At 49.5% G+C, this 24365-nt stretch overlaps 1 protein-coding gene across 1 annotated transcript; it reads left to right on the forward strand.

The window, feature by feature from the left end:
- Nucleotides 1-11921: 11921 nt before the first annotated feature.
- LOC128399236 (monocarboxylate transporter 13-like) lies at nt 11922-24029 on the forward strand. The gene is made up of 7 exons (XM_053360475.1): nt 11922-12026; nt 12678-12700; nt 14302-14528; nt 16359-16439; nt 18791-18934; nt 21171-21944; nt 23794-24029. The coding sequence occupies exons 1-7, from the start codon at nt 11922-11924 to the stop codon at nt 23997-23999; spliced, it is 1560 nt and encodes a 519-aa protein (XP_053216450.1). The 3' UTR covers nt 24000-24029.
- The last annotated feature ends 336 nt before the right edge of the window (nt 24030-24365 follow it).

A 24365-nucleotide genomic window follows, 5' to 3' on the forward strand; every position in this document is an offset into this window, starting at 1 on the left:
CCAGATATTCTGCTCCCTTCCATTCATGAGTGATTCCGAGGTTCCACACGCAACAGAACCGCCTCAGGCAAAGTCCCTGGAGTTGAGATTTCCGAGGTCCTGGGGTCATAAGGAGACATTGGAATCCGAAAATCAAATTCTCGGAGGGATGGTTCGAGTCCGTGTATGCCGGCGAAGCTTCCCGCACCTTGCTTTCGGTCCAATTAGGGCTCCGCGTGACCTCTCCATTCTCGTAAAGGAGGTATGTCCCGTTATAGCACTGCAGTCGGTAAAACGAGTGATCGAGCGTGAGGGCAGCTGACCCGATGCGGTGTAAGTCTTTATCTCGGATGAAGAGTTCCCAGTATTCATTGTTCGTGAGCCGGGGTACAAGCGAATGGCGCAGAAGGGTCCGGGACTCCGGGAGACAAAAGTCGAAGTCCCCCATTCGGTCCTGGTTAGACTTTCCCCCGGCCTCGACCTTGTGATAGTCCAGGAAATGGTAGTCTGTTTGTAGTCCGGTGCAGTGGTCTGATGAGAGAGATGACGTCCTGGTCAGGGTGGCGAGGAGAAGGAGGGAGGGGATCAGATTCATAGTTGGGTCGCAGTCGCACGGGATTAAAGGAAGGAGGTGATCCACGGGGTTGTCAAGGCACGCTGCAAGGCGAACTGTCAAAGCGAGCTGTCAAACTGGCTGTCGGAGCGAGCTGTCAAAGTGGTTGTCAAAGCGAGCTGTCAAACTGGCTGTCAGAGCGAGCTGTCAAAATCAACGGAAGTCTATGGAGCTGTCAAACTGGCTGTCAGAGCGAGCTGTCAAAATCAACGGAAGTCTATGGAGCTGTCAAAGTGGCTGTCAAAGCGAGCTGTCAAAATCAACGGAAGTCTATGGAGCTGTCAAAGTGGCTGTCAAAGCGAGCTGTCAAAATCAACGGAAGTCTATGGAGCTGTCAAAGCGAGCTGTCAAACTCGTTTAAAGCGGAGCTTGACGGCGTTGGTGTCCGGGATGATCTCCGAAGTCCAGTTGGGTGTAGTGGCGTCTGGTCCGGTCTGTTGAGCCCGACCTTGGCCCCGATCTGGTCCGGTCTGTTGGGCCCGATCTTGGCCCCGATCTGGTCCGGTCTGTTGATCCTCGTCGTCGATGTATGAAGTTGGCGAAGCGGGCGGAGTCGAAAAGGTGAAGTCGTCGCCACCGAAGTCGTCGTCCGACTCTGGAGGGGGGGGCGCCGACTTGCACCTCGTGTGATGTAGCCAGGAGTTTTTCTCACCTACTTTCACAGCGGTTGGTGATGTCAGCAGGATTTGGTAGGGACCTTCCCACGCGGGTTGAAGGGGTTCTTTTTGGTAGACTTTGACGAGGATCCAGTCACCTGGATGGAAGGAGTGGGCTTCGACGTCGATGGGCAGGTTCTGTCCCTCGAGGGCCGCGTACTGGTGGAGACGCTGCAGCTGTGTCTGAAGCTGAATGACATAATTAGTGAGCTCTGCCTCCCCTAGTTCGAGTTCAGAGAGGGGGAAGTTAGCGTTATAGACGGGAGGAGGTCTTCCAAATAAGATTTCGTATGGAGATAGTTTCAGTGATCCAGTAGGAGCACTCCTTATATTATGAAGAACTAGTGGGAGTGCATTTACCCATTTCAGTCCAGTGAGCTTACAGAGTTTTCCTAGTTGTATTTTAATTTCCTGGTTCATGCGCTCTACTTGACCAGAAGACTGAGGGTGGTAGGGTGTGTGGAGGTCCCATTTTATTTGTAGAGCTCTTGCCACTAATTGCACTACTTGAGCAGTGAAGTGGGTCCCTCTGTCGCTGTCTAGACGACGGGGAATGCCAAACCGAGGAATGATGTCTTGTAGGAGGGCTCTGGCTACTACAGAAGCGGTGGGCTTTCTACAGGGGAATCCCTCTACCCAGGAGGAGAGTTTATCCACTATGATCAAGGCATGTTTGAAGCCTTGGCAGTGCGGTAGGTCGATGAAGTCTAATTGCAGGCTTTCAAAGGGGACGAATGCCCACGGCCGGGCTCCGGGTGGCGCTCGGGGTTGTCGCTTGGGGTTAAAGGAGTTGCAAGTGGTGCAGTTCTTTGATGCAGCTGTAGCTGCGACTGGAAGTCCCGGAGCGTACCAGGACCTCTTAACATGCTCTATCAGTCTTCCCTTTCCCCAGTGTGTTCGTTGATGGAGGACCCTCACCAATTTTGGAACCCAGGATTTTGGAAGGACGGTCCTGCCATCGGGGAGGACCCACACACCATTTTGCTCAAATGCACCCACGGAACGCCAAAGGATCTTTTCGTCTTCAGGGGTTTCTTTGTAAATTTGTGTGGGGTCTATGTTGGCTGGGATTTGTAGGGCTTGGAATTCGGACTCGTTGTTTGGAGGGCGGAGTGCAGCCGACTGAGCCGCTTTATCAGCCCGTCTGTTGCCCTTTGATATTGGGTCCCTGCCCCGGGTGTGTGCTTTGCAATGCACAACTGCGATCGCGGCAGGTAAGTGGATGGCGGTCAGGAGCCTCTCTACTAGGGCAGCATGTGAGATTTTAGAGCCAGCTGCCGTAAGGAAGCCTCTTTGTAGCCAGATTTGGCCAGTGGTGTGTACCAATCCAAAGCAGTATTTACTGTCGGTATAGATGGTAGCCCGCTTGCCCTCGCTGATCTCACAGGCACGTATGAGTGCTATTAATTCTGCAGCTTGAGCACTATACTGTGGGTTAATTGGGTTGGATTCTAGGATTTCAAAATCAGTGACCACGGCGTATCCCGTTTTCCTCTCCCCCTCCACAACCTTTGAACTTCCGTCAGTGTACAGTATTAGGTCTGGGTTTTCCAAAGGTAGGTGATCTAAGTCTTCCCTGGGTCTCTCTGCCTGTCGAACTATGGTGGCGCAGTCATGGTGTGGGGTTCCATCATCAGGGAGAGGCAGAAGGGTAGCTGGGTTAAGGGAGTTGACTCGCTTTATGGTGACGTTCGAGGGTGTTAATAGGAGGGCTTCATACTTGTTTAGTCGGGAATTGGAAAAGTGATGGCAGCCTCTCAAAGTTAGGAGGGTGGAGACAGAGTGGGGAACATGGATGACGATTTCGTGTCCCAAGACCGTCTCTTGAGCCTTTTCGAGGAGGATTGCTGCGGCGGCTATGGCCCTTAGGCAGCTAACTGCCCCCTTTGCAGTGGTGTCTAATTGTAGACTATAGTATGCCACAGGTCTCTCTTGGTCTCGGAAAGGCTGAGTCAATACCCCTGAGGCTACCCCCATTTGTTCATGGATAAACAAGTTGAAGGGGATTCTGTAGTCAGGTAAACCTAGGGCGGGGGCCGATCTTAGTTCTCTCTTTAGCCTCTCGAACGATTTATAAGCCTCTTCTTCCCATATTAAGATGTCCGGGTGGTCTTGGCGGGTCATGGCAGACAGGGGCTTCGTTATTTCACTATAACCCGCGATCCAGGCCCTGCAGAAGCCAGCCATGCCCAAAAATCCCCGTAATTGTCGCTTAGTTTTGGGGAGGGGAATTTTTGTCACTGCTTCTATCCTGTCAGTGGCTAAGCTTCGGGTGCCTACTCCTAAGATGTGCCCGAGGTACTTTACTTCTTGTTTGCAGTATTGTAATTTCTTCGGTGACACCTTATGCCCCTTCCGGGCTAGTTCAGCAAGGAGGTGCTTGGTGTCAGTTTTACACGCTTCCTCACTAGTGGAACAGAGGAGCAGGTCATCTACGTAAAGCAAGAGGGAGGAGCCAGCAGGGAGGTGTACATCCTGCAGATCTTGATGCAGTATGGCGGAAAAGATTGCGGGTGACTCCACGTACCCTTGGGGTAACCTAGTCCAGGTTAATTGACTAGGCCCCCAGGTGAAGGCGAAGAGGAATTGACTGGCAGGATCCAAGGGTATGCTAAAGAAGGCGGAGCATAGGTCCGCAGCGGTGTACCATTTAGTTTCCGCCGGTATGGCGTTCAGGAGGGAATTTGGGTTGCCCACCACTGGGTGGCGGGGTATGACAAACTGGTTCACCAGTCTAAGGTCTTGGACAAAGCGGTATCGGACTGGGGCTCCTTCCGCCGCCGGTTTCTTTACTGGGAGTACTGGGGTATTGCATGGAGACGCACATGGAACCAAGATCCCCTTTTCGAGGAAGTCCTCTATCATGGGTGTTAGTCCCTCAATGGCTTCTTTGGGTAGAGGATATTGTTTTGTGCACGGGAACGGTAGATCAGTTTTATAGGTGATTTTTACGGGAGTTGCTGATAGCAGGAGACCCACTGAGGTTGACTCGGTGCCCCATAGAGAGGAGGGTAAGTCGTGTAGCTCAGGGGGGAGCTCTGGGGATAGGCTGCCTGCCTTTTCTTCTGCTATTATTCCTTGGAATGCGGGGATAGATTCCTCAGGCATGTGTAGGTAGATTCCCTCCTTGGAACATTTAATGGTCGCATTTAGTTTGCAAAGCAAGTCCCTTCCGAGGAGGTTTACTGGGCTGCTGGTTAGGAGGAAGGTATGTTCAGCGAGCAGGGGTCCGAAGGTAACTTTAGATGGACGCGAAAGTGGACAAGTGCGGGGTATCCCATCCAGTCCCATAACTTTTCTGGTCTCTGAACCCGGTTCCAAATGGCTATTTGTTAAGGTGGAATATGTGGCTCCAGTATCTAAGAGGCATTGATAGGGATGGCCGTCGATCTCTATGGTGCAAAACGGGTCTTCGGAAGATAAAGTTAGGATCGGACATATAGTTTGAATTTGGTTGGGATCCCCTTCTAATTGTCAATAGGTTTCTCGGTCGTCCGGAGGAGGTTGGTTAGGGGGGTGTAGGGGTGGTGCGGTGGCGTTTGTCCAAGGGTGAGTGGGTGGAATTATTGCGGGCATTTGGGTCCTCGGTCCTGGTAGGGGTCTTTGGGCTTGAGCAGGTAGATTTGGGGGCGTCGGTTGGTTGAAGGGGGCGGTGGAGGTTGTATGAGGGGTATAGGTGGTGGGTGCGGGGTTCCCATATCCGTGGGCCGTGTTAGGATGCGGGGTGCCATAGGCCATATTATTGAGGTAAGGGCAAAACCTTCTTATGTGTCCTTCTTCTTGACAATAGAAGCATCCTCCAGTAGTGGATCCCCATGGTCTAAGGGGGTTTGGAGGTCCTCCTCCCCGGACCCCCCTCCCCCGGCTGAGACCCCTGCCTCTGGTGGAATGCGGTTCCATACTAAGGGCAAGGATCTGCTCAACTTCTGGTTTGGGGTCCTTTCTTTTCCTCTCATCTCGAGAATTATAGACGGACTTTGCAATCGAGAGGATTTCACTGACGCTTTTTCCGTCGTACCCTATTTGTAGGTTCAGGGCTTTTCTGATGTCAGGACAGGCTTGATCTTTAAAGAAGCCTTTCACTATAACTTCGTGCTGGGGATTATCTGGATCAATCCCTCCCCAGGTCTTAATGGCTGATACCAGCCTGGTGTAGTAATCGGACGGGTGTTCATTCGTCCCTTGCAGTACAGTCTGGACTTTTGTCCAGTTGACGGTACGCTGCCCAGCTGCCTTGATGCCGTCTAAGATCGCTTTCTTAAATAATTTTAAACACCAGATCCCATTCGTTGTATTATAGTCCCAGGCCGGTTCGACGCGTAGGCATTGAGCTGTGAGTGCTGTCACGCCTTCTGGCCGCCCTGCCTGGTAGTCAGGGAGTTCAATTACTTCCGCAGCCTTGGCTAGGATATCTGCCTTTTCGGCCTCGTTAAAAAGGGCGTTTAGGAGAACGTGGACATCCGGCCAGGTTGGGTTATGGGTTGAGAAAATAGCGCTGACCTGGCGGTGGCATTTGTCCGGGTCGTCTCTTAGAGATGGCATTTGATTTGACCAGGTTACCAGGTCTGCCGTGTAGAACGGTTGGTGGGTATATACCATCCGAGGGGGTCCGTCTGGCCGCAGGGGTGGGATTGGCAGGGCCCTTAGGGGCATTTGGGTGACTATAGCATCTGCGTCCCGTGACGTCCCCGGGGTCTCTTTGGGTTTCTCTGCCAGACTAGAGTCTCCCATGGTAGTGTTCCTTTTATCTCTAGTTCGTAACCTCTGTTTTATGCCCCCCCCTGCTTCTGGTTCTCCTGCTCCTTCATCGCTATCCGAATTCTCGTTTGGGGCGGGTGGAGTATTCTCGTTATAATAGAAGGGGATGAGCGTTCGTTCCATGTGGTCATCTGCAGAATGCCCTTCGTATGGGGGGGGTAGGGATTGTCTTCCAGGATTTAAGATTGGCAGTTGATAATTCGTAGCCTCCTTCGGAACTTTGAGTAGTCTTCTGACCGTCTCGAAGGTGGCTAGGTATTCTAGCTGACGGGGCTTCTCCTCCGTCAGGTACTTTCTGAGATATCGTAGGCGATCTTCATTAAAAGAGCCTCCCTTTGGCCAACGTAACTCAGGTCTCGCGGAGGCTGTGCCTGAAGGCCAGGTCTCGTTACAAAGGTCTTCTAACTTCTGTCTCGACAGTAATTTATGCCCGGGAATAGCCTTCCAATACGAGATGACAAATTCGAGAGGGGAGTCGGGGTCTCTCTGGGATTCAGATGGCTTTCTGGAAGCCTTCTTCCCAGAGTGAGCCCGCTCGTGTTTGGAAGCTTGGGTACCCATTTTAGATTCACGCGTGTCTGGGGTAAAGAGAAAGGGGAGAGGTTTATTGAGGGGGGGGCTGGGCTGATTAGGGAATGCTATGTTCAGTTGCTTGGCAACTTCCTAACAGGGTTTCCTTTTAGAGAGCTCTTCTACCTGGTCCCTTATTCCTTCCTCACTTACTTATCCTATTTCCTGGGGTTTTCCTTTCCACTCTGCCAAATCCCGCCCAATTCCTCTTGAGCTATCCCTCCTGGCAACCTCCTACCTATCGTTACAATCTCAGGAAAAGGGGCCCTACTGGACGCCCGCGCCGTGCGGTGCCAGATCGGGTAGTCCCTTGATAGAATTTTGACGGAAAATCCCCCTTGCTTTCGGAAGCGGGCTCACGCACGATACACGTGTTACGTGGCCCGACCGGTGCGGCTGGGATTAATTGATAGAAAGGAAGACCCCTTCCTGCCCCCTCCGTAAGGGCGCTCGGGAAGTTCGGAAGAAGAACTCCAGCCCCTCGCTTCGACTGAGCTGTCCGTTGCGGGGAGTCAGCTGTCTTTCCAAGCCGGGTCTCTCCGTCTTACTCTTGGACTCTCAATTGGTGCGGTTGACTGGAGGGTTTGAGAGAAGAAAGAGATAGAGCTCAGAACCCCCCTTTCGGGTCGAGCGGTAGTCCACGGTCTCTCTCAGCATCGACTGAGCTGTCCGTTGCGGGGAGTCGGCTGTCTTTCCAAGCCGGGTCTCTCCGTCTTACTCTCGGACTCTCAGCAATTGGACCAAGAGGCAGGCGAGAAAGAGCGATAGAGAGGAGGGCAGAGAGTTCAGTTGCCAGGAGATTCCACCCCCTTCCCACCAGTGCACTGGGTTTTCCTTTTCCTTATACTCACGTGTCTTCCAAGATGATCCCGGGATCGAAGAAGCCGGCTGGATGTCCTTTGCTCCCCGGCTGAACCCTGGGACGTTTGATTACCGCCCGGAGGATGGCCGGAGGTCCAAAAGGTCTTCCCAGGCAAATGGCCCGGAGCCGGCTGAAGATTTCAGGGCCCCCGGTCAGCAACACGGGAGAACCGCCCGCCCCACGTTGGGCGCCAAATGTTACGGAAAAATCCCGGGTGCGAGTCGGCTCAGCCTCCCGGCTCGTCGGACTAAGTCCGCGGGTCCTAGCGGAAAAATGAGCTCAGCCGGAAACAGGAGCAAGATGCGGAGATCCAAGGTTTATTGCGCAACAGGTTCAAGGCAAAATTGAACAGCGAGAAAGGGGTGACACCAACTTTTAAAAGTTCCCTCCAAGTCCCAGGATACAGTGCAAAAACGTCATGAATACATTATGGGAGGGTTGGGTTTGACAACTTACATCATGAATATATTACGGAAAGGTGGAGTTATACACATTAGCATTTCAGGGAAGGGAGGGGTAGTGTGCGGAGTAAGAGATATACATAGATAAGCATTTCCTGAGTACCGGTGAGGATAAAACAATAGTCCAGATATGCATCGTCTGCCACCTGGCATTGCCCGGAGGAAGGGTTTGGCAGAGCGATCCGATGGGATTAGGGTCTTCCTGAGTACGTGACTTGCCGCTCAGGGGATTATGGAAGCAAGTGGGGTGTTCTAGAGTCCTGAAAAGGCTGAGTCGATTGACGCCAGAACGAAGGAAATCGGTGCTACGGTTGATTTTATATGAATTTTGGAAGTTTCAGCTCATCTCAAGTCCATTCTGACATTATTAATCAAAGTCGGAAGTGAATAGATACATTGTTGCAGTTCTTGATACTGTCAGGGGTTCAGGAGTTTCAATTCCATTGTTGGATGGATACAATGTTGCAACTTGGGTTTCAGTTCCATTGTTCCCCCAGCGGGGAGCTGTCAGTAACTCGTCAAGAGGTTAAATGAGGCGTGCAGAGTTGGCTGAGCTACCTCTGCACGGCAAATGCACGGTGCTGATTGGCCAAAGCGCGGCCATTATAGTCAATGGGGATACAATCTGATACGGTCTACCCACGTTAGAAATGGAGCGAGAGGGAAGTTTAAGAGAGATGATGGGCTTATTTCGTCCGTATAGAAAGGGGGAAAAAGTCCTTTATTTACAGGACTAGGGTGCAGTGTGGTGCTTGTGCAACAGTGTGGGGGTTTGAGGGGTTGGGGAACCGTCGAGGTCATCGCCTCGGGTCCACTGGTGCTGGTGGAGGGACCAAGAAAGGTACCCCCCCCTCTCCTTCCGTATCAGTCATGCTGGCCACATGACCCGGAAGCTGTACACTGGATCCCTCGGCCAGTAAAGCGAGATGAGCGCCGCAACCCCAGAGTTGGCCACGACTGGACCTAACAGTCAGGGGTCCCTTTACCTTTATGACCCTGGAAGGTGGTGGCCTCTCCTTTTCTGGAGTATTTTAAACAGAGGTTAGATGACGATACGGCACGATAATCTTTATTGTCATTGTCCCATACAGAACAACGAAATTGAAAAAATCTATATCAGGCATTGAAAAACTAACAAGCCTGCTATCCCAACCTGGTTAACCCCCTAAAAACTCTGATACCCCATAATTAAGTACAATATACTCCCACAGAGACTACCTCACTCTGTGTTTAAAGCCCAAATCGCATTTGGATAAAAACTGTTTCTCAGGCGGCTAGTCCTAGTCTTTATAACGCTATGATCATCTGACAGGGACTCTTTAAGCCACTGTGTCTAATGTGTACATCAAATAATATTACAGTATTTAAAGTGGGGTTTTTTAAAAAAAACAAACACCTTTCTTTTTCACCAAAGAGCATCCAAGAATTACACAAGACCAATAAAAGCAAGATATTCCCTGCCTGCAGACTCCATTCTTTGGTTATTAAATCGCTAATAAACCTGTCACCCTTACAGGGGCCTTGCTATCAACAAACGGTTTCGACATTATCTATTATGCTCTCTCTGTTGGCATTTGGCGATGAATTTAACTAAGTCGCCCTGCCAGGGAGCAGAAAATGGTTTTGATTTATCCTTTTCAATGCAACCGAAGTTAATTTAGAGTTAGGAATAAACTCATGATTTAGCCGCTTTCAAACCAGACAGTGGCTTGTAATTTTGATCTGAGCAGGCTATGGTTTGTTAAAGCCCCAAGGGATAGTTTTCCTGTTGCAAAATAGACAGCCCTTGCCGACCTGGTGCCCGCTGGATGTTTTGGACTACAATTAGCATCATCCCCAGCCAGCACATCCATCATGGATGATGGGAGTTATAGTTTGGCGAGCACCAGGTTGACAAAGGCTGCCCTAAGTCAGTGCTCTTCATTCTTGAGTCCCTAGACGTCATTGAACTACAACTCCCATCATCTGTGACAATTATTATTATATTTATATCCTGCTTTTTCTCCTCACTCGAGGTGGCTTACAGCTAAAACAGAAACAGAGGGGGAGGGAAATGATAATTAAAAATCAATTATCAAACATTAATAGAAAATATCATAGAATTGTAGAGTTTGAAGAGACCCAAGGGTTACGTAGTGCAACCCCCTGCAAAGCAGCCAATTGTGCGATCTATTAGAACACAGAGATCATTAAAATAAAAACAGTGCCAGCCCTTTCCTTAAAAGCAATTGTCTTAGCTAACTCCTGGAGTACTGTGTCCAGTTCTGGGCACCACAGTTCAAGAAGGACATTGACAAACTGGAACGTGTCCAGAGGAGGGCAACCAAAATGGTCAAAGGCCTGGAAACGATGCCTTATGAGGAACGGCTAAGGGAGCTGGGCATGTTTAGCCTGGAGAAGAGGAGGTTAAGGGGTGATATGATAGCCATGTTCAAATATATAAAAGGATGTCACAGAGAGGAGGGAGAAAGGTTGTTTTCTGCTGCTCCAGAGAAGCGGACACGGAGCAATGGTTCCAAACTACAAGAAAGAAGATTCCACCTAAACATTAGGAAGAACTTCCTGACAGTAAGAGCTGTTCGACAGTGGAATTTGCTGCCAAGGAGTGTGGTGGAGTCTCCTTCTTTGGAGGTCTTTAAGCAGAGGCTTGACAACCATATGTCAGGAGTGCTCTGATGGTGTTTCCTGCTTGGCAGGGGGTTGGACTCGATGGCCCTTGTGGTCTCTTCCAACTCTATGATTCTATGATTCTATGATTCTAACTCAGAATGTCAGGAGTTGTAGTCCATAATTTCTGGAGGGCAATGATTTCTCGAAGCCGGTGGTTTTCAATCTGGGGTTTCAGGATATTGTCAGACTACAACTCCCATCATCCACGACAATTGGCAAAGCTGATTCTGGATGATGGGAGTTGTAGTCCAACATATCTGGCGGGCTGCTCTAAGCCGATGCTGATTGCAGATGTCGCTCCCTTGTTGCCTGGCAACTCACAGGCCCGTACGTATCAATCACCCACCCAAAATCCTCGGGCAAAGATGACAGGAAGAGTTAGAGGTCTGACAAAACAAGAGAGTTTATAAGGAGTGGATACTATATAAAGAATACTTTGAAAACTGTGGTGCAAACAGAAATCTCCTGGCAGAATTAGACTGACCCTTGAAATTCATAAAAGGCAACTGAGGTATAATAAAAAATCACAAGAAACAGGTAACTGCGGTATAATGTATATACCGTATTTTTCGCTCTATAAGACGCACCAGACCACAAGATGCACCTAGTTTTTGGAGGAGGAAAACAAGAAATAAAATATTCTGAATCCCAGAAGCCAGAACAGCAAGAGGGATCGCTGCGCAGTGAAAGCAGCAATCCCTCTTGCTGTTCTGGCTTCTGGGATAGCTGCGCAGCCTGCATTCGCTCCATAAGACGCACACACATTTCCCCTTACTTTTTAGGAGGGAAAGAGTGAGTCTTATAGAGCAAAAAATACGGTAACAGATAAAGTACAATGAGAATAATTGGAGGTCGTTTTAAATGTTTGCAGCACTTTTTATTTCTAATTGTGTGAATAATCATTGCATTAACAAAATGCTTAATGTTGAGAAATTCCATAATCACATATGTTTTTTCTCTTCTGTTTTCCTTGATTTTTATACACTTGTCCTTATCTTGCATTTTCCTTTTCTTTCTTTCTTATGCTGTAAGCTTGCAATGCCAAATCCTGTATGGATATATTCATTTTAACTCAATAAAGATTGACTAAAAAAACCCCACAAAATCCTCAGGCTCCCAAGCCTCAAAGGAAAACGGGATTTGGACGCAGCCCAAGTCCATCCACCCAAATCACTCAAATCCCAGCGCACAGACGTAGTCAACCTCATCAATTGTGGCGTCTGGAAAAACAAAGTTGCACAAATGAAGAAGTCTATTGGGTGAGGAGTGAAGATGATTTAAGGACACCGGCGGAGGAGACTTTGTCCTGGCCAAGACGGTGCCTCTGGGGTGAAGCCCAGATTCTCCGCCAAATGCTCAAAAGCCCCAGATTTCTTCAAAGTGTGAAGACAGAAAAATTCCAGTCCACAATTTCATCCCCTGCGGCTGTGCTGGCCGGGACGCCTCCTGGTGGAAGGGTGAGTAAAGCGAAAGGGACCCCTGACAATTCGGTCCAGTGTGGATGACTCTGGGGTTGTGGCGCTCATCTCGCTTTATTGGCCGAGGGAGCCGGCGTCCAGCTTCCGGGTCATGTGGCCAGCAGGACTAAGCCGCTTCTGGCGAACCAAAGCAGCGCACGGAAACGCCGTGTACCTTCCCGCTGGAGCGGTACCTATTTATCTACTTGCACTTTGAGGTGCTTTGGAACTGCTAGGTTGGCAGGAGCAGGGACTGAGCAACGGGAGCTCACCCTGTCGTGGGGATTCGAACCGCCGACCTTCTGATCGGCAAGTCCTAGGAGCAGGGGAAGAAGTACAGCTGGAACCCTGGAGAGATCAGCTGCGTGGTTAATTTTATCAGGCGTACAGTTTGATTTCTGTGCTTTTTTGGTGGTGGGGAGTGTGGTTCTTTTCTGCAAGGGTACTACAGCAATAGAAGTGCATTATCAACAGATCTATGTTGGACACGCCATTCTACTTTATTAACTGTTCTGCAAAGAGAGGCAGTGTGGCACAGTGGTTAGAGCATCAGATAGGGGTCGGCAAGGTTTACCTCGCCTGGGCCGGTTCACTCCAGCGGAGATCCCTCCGTGGGCCGGATCGCACCTGCGATTTTCTGTGTCTGCACAGGCGCAATTACCTGCACTGCGGAAGTGAGTCCCTGAGCCGCACCGCGCCACTTTAGCGCAGCGCGTGGGGATTCGCCGAGCAGGCAGCTCAGTTCAGAGCCGGTTAAACGACCCCCGTGGGCCGCTTGTGGCCCATGGGCCTTAGGTTGCCTGCCCCTGGACTAGGGCCTGGGAGATCTGGGTTCGAATCCCCACTTTGCCCATGAAACTGACTGAGTGGCATTTCAGGTCGAGCGCTGCTTCTCTGCCTAATCAAACTCACAGGGATTAAGCGAGGAGGGGAGAGCCGGGCATTTGAACCCCTCCTTGGAGGAAAAAAAGGGTGGAATATAAATGCAGTGAATAATTGCAATAAATTAAAATGATTTCCCCTAGAGAAAAGGTAGTAAGTAAGAAGTGATGGAAGTTTTATAAACAATGCATGGCATTATGAAAGTGGATAGAGGGGTGGGTGGGAATTATCTCTCTCTCCTAATGCTGGAACTCATACATGTCCCATGAAGCTCCCTGTTGGCAGATTCAGGAAAGGCAAAAGAAAGTCCTTCTTCACGCAGTGCACAGTTAATCTGTGGAACTCCCTGCCACCGCTCTAGAAGGCTTTAAAAGAGGATTGGACAAATTCATGTAGGGGAATCATAGTAAAGGTAAAGGGACCCCTGACCATTAGGTCCAGTCGTGGCCGACTCTGGGGTTGCGGCGCTCATCTCGCTTTATTGGCCGAGGGAGCCGGCGTCCAGCTTCCGGGTCATGTGGCCAGCAGGACTAAGCCGCTTCTGGCGAACCAGAGCAGCGCACGGAAACGCCGTTTACCTTCCCACCAGAGCGGTACCTATTTATCTACTTGCACTTTGACGTGCTTTCGAACGGCTAGGTTGGCAGGAGCAGGGACCGAGCAACGGGGCAACGGGAGCTCACCCTGTCGCGGGGATTCGAACCGCCGACCTTCTGATCGGCAAAGCCTAGGGCTTGCCTAATGGTCAGGGGTCCCTTTACCTTTACCTATATGCTATATCGTAATTTATGGACCTAATAAGTATCTAAAGCCATTTGCACATGCAGAATGTAGGCACCCTATACAGTGGTACCTCGGGTTACATACACTTTGGATTACAGACTCCGCTAACCCAGAAATAGTACCTCAGGTTAAGAACTTTGCTTCAGGATGAGAACAGAAATTGTGCTCTGGCAGCGTGGCAGCAGCAGGAGGCCCCATTAGCTAAAGTGGTACTTCAGGTTAAGAACAGTTTCAAGTTAAGAACAGACCTCCGGAACGAATTAAGTACTTAACCCGAGGTACCACTGTATATAGAAATGAGCAAACCAGTGATATTTTAGGGAGCAGGCTAGCAGGCAGGGCCCATGACTTACATCATAGGAGCCTACACAACACAAAACACTGTTGCTGTATGTAGGTTTTATTTCATTTCATTTTTATCTTATATTTTGGAAATGTACATCCGGGTTTTTTTTCCTTTAATTTTTTGGGGGGGCCCCAAGAGAGCGGGGCCCTAAGCTATAGCTCATTTAGCTTATATGAAAACCCGGCACTGTTCTTATGCACAGTAACTCGCCACCAATTTAATTCTCTCTCTCTTTCCATTCTCTCATTTCTTTTCTTTTCAAAGACCCCTCACCTCTGCAAAGGAAGAGGACTCCATGGCCCTTCGCACGCATCCTGACAGCAGCTGGGGATGGATGGTAGTCCTGGCAGGTTTTGTGCAAACGGCCCTGGTCTTTGGGGTGATCCGCTCCTTCGGGATCTTCTTCGTCGAGTTTGTGGCTCACTTCAAGGAATCCACCAGCACCGTCTCCTGGGCCCTCTCTCTTGGGGTCGCCATCCTGCAATTTGCGAGTAAGGGGCGCTCCAGGTTTGGGGGTCTTCTCCAGCATGGAGATTTGTGTTGTTGTTTTTTAATGATATTTATTAAGGTTTAACAATTACAGAAAAAAGAAAAGCAGACAATTAAAAAAAAATTGCAATACTTCAAAAATAAAAGAAAATACAATACTAAAAAACACACACAAAAAAAACAGTACAACAAAGCAATAAGAGAGAAAAAACAAAAACATCCAGTATTTTCATATCTTTATCTTTCATTTACTTGTTTCCTTGACTTCCTCACACCTCCCTTTTTTGTATTCTGATTCAATTAGCTGTTTCAGCAAGTCCTTTCCCTCTTTCTCAGATTTTGTTCCATAATTTATCTTAACGCGATTTAACCTTAAATTTTACACTTTGACCCATTAACAATCCATTTTTACTTAATTCTTTATAACCTTTCTGCTAAAACCATGTAAGTTCATTCCAGCATCCTTCTAACATTCATTAATTTTACAATGTTTTTGTAAATATACTTTAAATTTTTTCCAATCTTCTTCCACCGACTCTTCTCCCTGGTCTCGGATTCTGCCAGTCATTTCCGCCATCCAGCGTGGAGATTAGAGTGCCAGCTCTGGGACGGCCGACTCCTCTCCGCTCTTATAACCCCAGTCCCAGAGGCTGGGTTATTTCCAACATTGCTTTTGATGCACAGCCAGCGTCGTAAAAGTTAAACAGTAATTTGGATACATCTGCCTATGCCGTGTGGGGAGGAAACGGCTCTTTGTGTACCAAAGATGGGGAACCTGTTAAAGGTGTTTATGGGCTCCGGCGCCCATTGGGAAGGGGTTGTGGCTCAGCGCCAGAGCACCAGAGTACTCGTAAAAAAAGGTTGAGGGGTCTCAGCAGACCACAATCTGAACATGAGTCCACAGCGTGATGCAGCAGCAAAAAAAAGCTAGTGCTATTCTAGGCTATGGTTACCAGATTTTTTTCAATGGATCCAGGGACACTTTTTATTTTTTATTTTTTTGAAGCTGAGTAGCGACAGGGAGTCAGTAGTGGGGCTGGTGAGGCAAAAGGCCCTGGGCCCAAGCACACGTGCATATTGTATAAAGGTGCAAAGGCCTTCTTTCGCGCCCTGTGAAACATAAATGCACAGAGTTTTTTAAAAACTGGGCAACGGTGCACCACACGCCTGTGACTCCCGATCCTTCCCTGATTTCCTGCCCCCTTTCCCTTTTCTTTCCTTTTTTTAAAAGATCTTTATTAAAGTTTTCACAAATAAAGCAAAGAATAATCATAACCGAAAAAAATGCATACAAAAACAGAAAAACCACAGAACATACATCAAAAAGAAGAAAAAACACTCAATCACATAACAACAGGGGGAAAAAAGAAAAGAAGAAAAGAAAAATTAAGAACCAACTCAGTTTTCTCATTTTTTCAAAATTCTCATTCGCTTATTTCTTTGACCTCCTCGCGCCTCCCTCTCTTGTATTCCCAGTCATAACATTAGTTCAGCATATCCTTACCCCCTTTTCATTATAACATTTAGGTTGATTTTCATCAAATTTACAACTTTATACCTTAACTAATTGTCCTACCATTTTTTCGTACTCTTACTGATCTTATTACTAAGTCCACTTAAGTCCATTCCAACATCACTTTAACATTCGTTAATTTTACAGTGTTTCTGTAAATAGTCTTTAAATTTCTTCCAATCTTCTTCCACCGACTCTTCTCCCTGGTCTCGGATTCTGCCAGTCATTTCCGCCAACTCCATGTAGTCCATCACCTTCAACTGCCATTCTTCCAGAGTGGGTAAGTCTTGTGTCTTCCCATTCCCTTTTCTTTTGACAGATCAGGGGAGGCTCCGGAGTTGTGGGCGGGCGGGCGTTGCTCAGGAGGTGCGCAAGGCGCACGGTTTCTCTGCCAGGCAAGGTGCAAAGCCCTTCTTTTGCACCCTGTGAAACATAAATGCGCAGAGTTTTTAAAAAACTGGGCAATGGCTGGCCACCCTCAACTCCCTAGGTAAAGGTAAAGGGACCCCTGACCGTTAGGTCCAGTCGTGGCCGACTCTGGGGTTGCGGCGCTCATCTCGCTTTATTGGCCGAGGGAGCCGGCGCACAGCTTCCGGGTCATGTGGCCAGCAGAACTAAGCCGCTTCTGGCGAACCAGAGCAGCGCACGGAAATGCCGTTTACCTTCCTGCCACAGCGGTACCTCTTTATCTACTTGCACTTTGACGTGCTTCTGAACTGCTAGGTTGGCAGGAGCAGAGACCGAGCAACGGGAGCTCACCCCGTCGCGGGGATTTGAACCGCCGACCTTCTGATCGGCAAGCCCTAGGCTCAGTGGTTTAACCCACCCGTGTATCATTCTCAACTCCCGAGCCTCCCCCAATCAGTCAAAACAAAGGGGGCAGGGGGCAGGGGGCAGGAGATCTGTGGCGCTGGACATCCCCAGTTCTCCTTCAGCAGTGGCGGTGGCAGCAGCAGTCAGCAGCCCGGAGCCAGCCTGGTAGCGCAGTTTTTCCTCACCAGAAGCCCCCATTTGACGTGTTGCGCACAAGACACATCATATGGAGACTTCCGGCGAGGAAAATGGCGGGCGCCACAGCAGAGAGCAGCTCCTGAAGCCAGCCAGAGCCAACTGCTGCTGAGGCTGCCGCTGCCACGTTTCCCGGGGACAGATTTGCAAATCCGGGGACGTCTGGTAACCCTGTTCTAGGCTGCATCAACAGAAGTCTAGTATCCAGATCAAGGGAAGTCATAGCCCTGCTCTGTTCTGCCTTGGTCAGATCACACATGGAAGATGGTATCCAGTTCTGGGTGCCACAGTTTGAAAAAGGATATCGACAAGCTGGAATGTATGCAGAGGAAAGAGGCCCAGATGAACGAGGGCCTGGAAAACATGCCTGATGAGGAATGGTTGAAGGAGCTGGGTATGTTTAGCCTGGAAAAGAGAGCGAGAGGAGCTGTGAGAGCACCCTCAAGTATTTGAAGCGCTGTCAAATGCCTGGAAGAATGGCAGATGAAGGTGATAGACTATATGGGGCTGCCAGAAATGACTGGCAGAATCCGAGACCAGGGGAGAGAGACAGCGGAAGAAGATTGGAAGAAATTTAAGGACTATCTTAAGAAACATTGCAAAATTAATGAAGGTTAGAATGACGCTGGTTTAGAATTTACTTGGTTTCCAGCTGTAATGGATAAGCAAAAAGAAAAGAAAGGTTAAAAATTAAATGAAAATTAAGGGAAAGGATTTGCTGAATTAATAAATTAGAAATTGGAATACAGAAAGGGGAGGTATGAGGAAGTCGGGGAAGTAAGTTATAAGAAAATAAGGGATTGAAAGTATACTTGTTTTTACTCTTGTCTGTTTGTATTTTTGTTTTGTTTTGTTCTTATATAATTTTTGAAACTCTAATAAAAATCTTTTTTTAAAAAAAAAATGAAGCGCTGTCAAATGGAAGAGGGAGCAAGCTTGTTTACTCCTGCTCCGGAGGGTAGGATCTGAAGCCATGGATTCAAATTGCAAAGAGATTCCGACTAAACATTAGGAAGAGCTTTCAGAGGGTAAGAACAGCTTGACAGTGGAGCAGACCTGGAGGTTTTTAAGCAGAGGTTGGGTGTCCATCTGTCATGTATGATCTAGTTGTGATTCCTGCATCACAGGGAGGAAAAGTCCCCCACCTCTGTTCCACTGTCCAACAGTTCTTACTGTCAATTAAAGTATGTTAATTAACCTCCATTGTTCTGCCCGGACACTGAGGTCCAGCGCCGAGGGCCTTCTGGCGGTTCCCTCCCTGCGAGAAGCTAAGTTACAGGGAACCAGGCAGAGGGCCTTCTCGGTGGTGGCGCCCGCCCTGTGGAATGCCCTCCCAAAAGATGTCAAAGAGAAAAACAACTACCAGACTTTTAGAAGACACCTGAAGGCAGTCCTGTTTAGGGAAGCTTTTAATGTTTAATAGGTTATTGTATTTTAGTGTTCTGTTGGAAGCCACCCAGAGTGGCTGGGGAGGCCCAGCCAGATGGGCGGGGTATAAATAATAAATTATTATTATTATTATTATTATTATTATTATTATTATTATTAGGGGCACCGATTGCTGTTTAGGAGCTGCGGCAGCTCAGCTCTTGCAAAGCACAGCTTACGTTAATTAGCATACATTAATCACGTCGGATTGCATAACCTGTGGCAGGGAGCTGAACGTTTGCATTGATTGAGCAAGCTCAACTCCTGCCAACTGTAAGAGAACCTTGCCGCTTATGCGTGTGCTGCCCCCTACAGGTCCGATGGGGTGCGCTCTCAGCGCCCGGTACGGGGCACGCCCAGTGGTGATGGCCGGAGGCCTTCTCGCTAGCCTAGGTTTGCTGCTGGCTTCGTTCTCCGTCAAGATCTCTCACCTTTACCTGAGCATCGGCCTCATCTCAGGTGCGCCTTCTTCTAAGCTGGGTGGGGGGCGGGACCCTTTTGCAGTTTGAGGGCTGCATTCTCAAATGGGCAGCCTTTCGAGGGCCACATGGACAGGGCCAGGGTGAAAGGTGGTTAGGACAATTTGATGTAAATGCTCACCTTTGTACAGTAGTATACCTAGGCCCAGTATACCTGAAGGAGAGTCTCCACCCCCATCGTTCTGCCCGGACACTGAGCTCCAGTGCCAATGGCCTTTTGGCGGTTCCCTCCCTGCGAGAAGTGAGGTTGCAGGGAACCAGGCAGAGGGCCTTCTCGGTGGTGGCGCCTGCCCTCCCTTCAGATGTCAAGGAAACAAACAACTATCTGACTTTTAGAAGACATCTGAAGGCAGCCCTTTTAAGGGCAGTTTTTAATGTTTGACGTTTTATCGTGTTTTTAATATTCTGTTGGGAGCCGCCCAGAGTGGCTGGGGAAACCCAGCCAGATGGGCAGGGTATTAATGATGATGATGATGATGGTGAAGATGGTGTTTCTTGAGACAGAAGGATGCCCACAAGACTAGGTTAGTTTGGGCACACATTCACATTGGTGTGCTAGGCCTATGGGACAATGGTCCCTCATCCATTCCCTAAGCAAGAGAAGAGGAAGAACTGTAGTGTGGGAATGTTCAGGGTGCAGGAGCAGATATATTGTTTGGTTATATCCTTTCCCTACTTGTGTTAACAAGTTCCACAATTTAGCAGAGTAACATTCCCCTTTTTAAACTCGCAGCGGATGCGTTTGCTCAGGCTCGCTAAAGCCTCTATAATAACTGTTCTGGTATTTTCCCACATAAAAGATAAGATATGACACAGTCTTCTACAAAAGTATAAAAAAGGCTTACTCACACATCATTCTGTTCACATTAGGATCCCAGAAGGCAGACTTAGCTTAGAAAAGTAACATATACCTAGAAAAAACAAAAAAAAAATTCCTTCCAGTAGCACCTTAAAGACCAACTAAGTTAGTTCTTGGTATGAGCTTTCGTGTGCATGCACACTTCTTCAGATACACAGATACTACCTATCTGTAACATATACCTAGAAACTATCTCATAAGAAGACAATCCCTTTGTCCTCTCTTGAGGGCATCTTTGGCTAAGCAGATGTTTCTTCTTCAATGCATGTAGTCAAAGAGAGAAAGATGGCTGCCCTGCCCTGTGCTTTTGTTGTTACCTGCACAGGTGAGGCCACGCCCACCTCTAGTCACATGCAGAGGAAGTCTGTCCCAGCCCAGAAGGAAACAGGAAGTTTACCTGCTGGCTGGACAAACATTCCTCCCATGTGTAAACATGTTCACTCTAGGAAGGTTGTACTTGACTGCTCTTGTGTTTCACATCCCACATGAAGAATTGGAAAGGGACAGTCCACCGCCCCCCCAAAAAACCTTCTCATGGAATGAGGGAAAGGGGGCTATAGGGTCAGCAATGGGGAACCTATCCCAGTCCGTGATGCTACTAATATGGCTCTTCCCATCCTTCCTGACCACAAGGCATGCTGGCTGCTGGGTCTGCCAGCTGTCAGTCCAAGAAAAAAGCACACCAAGAATTTAGGCCAATATAAGTTTCAGTAGTCCATACTCGCAAATCAATAGTTAATTGTAACAAAAACTAATCCATTCAAATGTATGTATTCTGACAAGGATTACAGACTCAAACAGAGATTACAAACTCAAACTCATAAGGATACGTATATCCAATTATGGATCAGAAACCGGTAAATTCATGAACTTGCCGGTTTCTGATCCATAATTGGATATAATCTTGTAATCTCTGTTTGAGTTTGTAATCTCCCACTACTGAAATTTATATGGCCTGAGTTCTTGGTGTGCTTTTCTCTTGGTATATTTAATAACAAGAACTCCAACTTATTTAACGTTAGCTGTCACGAGTCCAACAACGACCCCTGGAGACTGGTTGTGGGTTCCCCATCCCTGTCCCTGTCTAACTCAGCCATTTATCTGGATCCATGAGGACTACAAACTTGCTTTATTTCCAGGGGGGGTTGGCTGTAGCTCAGAGACAGAGCAGAAGGCACCTGATTCAATCCCCGCCAATGTCTGGCAGCCCGGAGAGCAGTTAGTTGCTGCCGGTCGCCGTGCCGAGCCGGGGTCAGACTAGATGACCTGCAGGGGTCCCCTTTCCAAGCCTGCGATTCTGCGATCCACCGCCTGATCTCACCGCCTGCTTTTCTCCCCCCCCCCGCTTCAACCACAGGGTTCGGCTGGGCCTTGGTGTTCACCCCTTCCACGGCCGCCGTCTCCGAGTATTTCCAGAAGCGCCAGGCTCTGGCCATGGGCCTGGCGGTCTCGGGCGCCGGCGTCTCCTCACTGGTCTTCTCCCCGCTCTTCCAGCTCCTGGCGGACTCGTATGGCTGGCGAGGGGCGCTGCTGGTGGTCTCGGCGATGTCCCTCAACCTGGTGGTGTCCGCCGCGCTTCTGAGGCCCTTGACCGGGGAGGGAGACGGACAGCCGGACGTCCAGGCCCAGGATTCAAAATGGCGGCAGACATTGGCTTCCCTCTTCGCCCTGGAGCTACTCCGCCACGGAGGCTTCCTGCGCTATGTCTTGGCCTTCGTCCTGGTCGACGCCGGCTACTTCGTCCCCTATGCTCACCTGGTGGCCCACGCCAGGGAAGAGGGCTGCGACGAATACCAAGCCGCCTTTATCATGGCCGCCGCTGCCGTGGCGGACATGTTTGGCCGGATTTGGGCTGGCTGGCTGGCAGATACCGCCGTCTTCTGCCGCCTCGTCCACCATCTGACCCTCTGGACTCTCCTCACGGGGGTCTCACTCGCTCTGGTGCCCCTGGGCCACGGCTTCGCCGCCCTGGTGTCCCTCGGCCTCTGCTACGGGTTCTTCGCCGGTGCCCTCGTCCCTCTCCAGTTCGCCAGCCTGGCAGAAATTGTGGGTGCCGACTTGGTGCTGGGGGGTATCGGCCTCATGCACATGTTGGAGAGCGTGGGGGCTCTGGTGGGGACTCCTCTGTCAGGTAAAGGGCTCCGGTTAATTCCCCCCTCGTTCCCAGGCTTCCGAGGGCTCTTTTGTGGAGGGTTCTGGTCGCCTCGCCTCAAAGAGGGTACTGAAAAGAGCTGGCAAAGGGCAATTGAAACAATTCAGAGGATGGAGCGGGTCACCTGTGTTATAAGAAAAACCTGCTCCTTTCCCCTTATGGGGTCTCCAAGAGTCCTTAAGTGGGTTCCCTGTCGGTAGGAGAAAATAACAGAGGCCAAGCAGAGAATATTGAGAAGCAAAGCGGCTAGTAAGCCTAATCTTTATTAAACTGTTGCAACAGGGTCCCCATTCCCCACACGCAGGAGAGAGGAAGGACCCAGAACAATGGTGCACAAGCCCTTATATACGGTAGACTCTTGAAATTGCCCACCCTGTAGCCCAAAACATCATACCTACATCACAGAAGGAGGCAGTCTTCAGCAGAAATCCTGTCTGCCAGGATACCTGATAATGGTCACTGATTGCATTGCCTGGGCAGCCTGGGCATTCTTTTGTGATGGTTAATACTTTTGTTCCTGAGTCCAGGTCACAGGCTCACCCTATTCAGACACAAATGCACCCTCCCCAGCCAGAGCCGGGCTCAGGGCAGCTAACACCAGTAAAATTACAGTAAAAACATAAGGGGGAGGGAACAATTTAAAATACAGGTTAAAATACAATTTAAAATGCAGCCTCGTTTTAAAAGTAGCCCATAGATCAAAGCCATAAGGGGAGGGAAACATGAGGGTCAGACTGAGTCCAAACCAAAGGCCAGGCGGAACAGCTCCGTCTTGCAGGCCCTGCGGAAAGATGTCAAGTCCCGCAGGGCCCTGGTCTCTTGGGACAGAGCGTTCCACCAAGTCGGGGCCAGTGCTGAAAAGGCCCTGGGCCTAGTTGTGACCAGTCTAACCACCTTGCGACTTGGGACGTCCAAGGTGTTGTAATTTGTGGACCTTAAGGTCCTCCGCAGGGCATACCAGGAGAGGCAGTCCCATAGGTATTAAATAACAACAACAACTCCCACATGAGGCAGTGACAGCCACCAATCTAGGTGACTTTAAAAGAGGTCAGATTTGTGGCGGAGAGGGCTATCAGTGGCTCCTAGCCAGGGTGGATAATCTGCACAGTTTGAGGCAGCAATGCTTCTGAATTGTTGTTGTTTAGTCATTTAGTCGTGTCCGACTCTTCGTGAGCATGCCAGGCACTCCTGTCTTCCACTGCCTCCCGCAGTTGGTCAAACTCATGTTCGTAGCTTTGAGAACACTGTCCAACCATCTTGTCCTCTGCTGTCCCATTCTCCTTGCGCCCTCCATCTTTCCCAACATCAGGGTCTTTTCCAGGGAGTCTTCTCTTCTCATGAGGTGGCCAAAGTCTTGGAGCCTCAGCTTCAGGGTCTGTCCTTCCAGTGAGCGCTCAGGGCTGATTTCCTTCAGAATGGAGAGGTTTGATCTTCTTGCAGTCCATGGGACTCTCAAGAGTCTCCTCCAGCACCACAATTCAAAAGCATCAATTCTTCGGCGATCAGCCTTCTTTATGGTCCAGCTCTCACTTCCATACATCACTACTGGGAAAACCATAGCTTGAACTATACGGACCTTTGTTGGCCAGGTGATGTCTCTGCTTTTTAAGATGCTGTCTAGGTTTGTCATTGCTTTTCTCCCAAGCCACGTGCAAAAAACCCCATGAGGGGAGAGTGGCTCTTGTGTTCGAATTCTGCTTGCTGGGTTTCCCACTGTGAGAACAGCTACATGGGCCATTGGCCTGACCCAGCACAGCTCTTGCTACGATCTTTTACCAGAGGGCAATGCCAATAAGCTCAAAAGCTAAGACCACATTTTACGTTCCAGGCTGGCTGAGAGACATCACGGGGAATTACACCGCCTCCTTCCTCACGGCTGGAGCGTTTCTCCTGGCAGGCAGCGCGATCCTTCTCACCTTGCCGGACTACTTCTCCTGCTCCCGGCCATCGCAGACCAAGGCAGAGACCCTCACGGGACCCCCAGACCACCAGGCCTTCGAATTAAGGGGTCTGCCCCAACAAGACAGAGCGTGAGGCGGAGACAGGTTAGCCGATCGCACTTGCAAAGAGGAGAGGGGGTGCCTTTGGACCTCTTGGCACTCCCTGGGCAAGGAGAAAGGAGCCCCAGGAAGACCCTCTCCCCACAGGGAGCCTTTTGCAGTACCTCAAGACAAGCAAAGCCTCCATTTTGTGTGCCAAACCGTCACTTTGGTCTGGGGAAAGGCAGGATGTGAGAAATTTGCTCAAAATCTGGCACAGCTTTCCGTCCTTTGCGGATAAGTGGTTGCAAAGATCTCCACAGGTATATGCTGTAAATGGAAATGTGGGGAAAGGGGGCTTGGTGAGATCTATGGGGTGGGGAAAGGAGGCAGAGAGGTACCCTGAACAGCGCATGCCAAA

The sequence above is a fragment of the Podarcis raffonei genome, chromosome 13 (genome assembly GCF_027172205.1).
Source record: "Podarcis raffonei isolate rPodRaf1 chromosome 13, rPodRaf1.pri, whole genome shotgun sequence".
NCBI classification, from domain to species: Eukaryota; Metazoa; Chordata; class Lepidosauria; order Squamata; family Lacertidae; genus Podarcis; species Podarcis raffonei.

Bases quoted from the DNA above. Each gene is read 5' to 3' on its own strand.
- LOC128399236 (XM_053360475.1), top strand. From the start codon at position 11,922: ATGCTCAAAAGCCCCAGATTTCTTCAAAGTGTGAAGACAGAAAAATTC. The intron at 16,440-18,790 runs GTGCAAAGCCCT...TGCCCCCTACAG, and splicing joins CGGTTTCTCTGCCAGGCAAG to GTCCGATGGGGTGCGCTCTC. The intron at 18,935-21,170 runs GTGCGCCTTCTT...CTTCAACCACAG, and splicing joins GAGCATCGGCCTCATCTCAG to GGTTCGGCTGGGCCTTGGTG.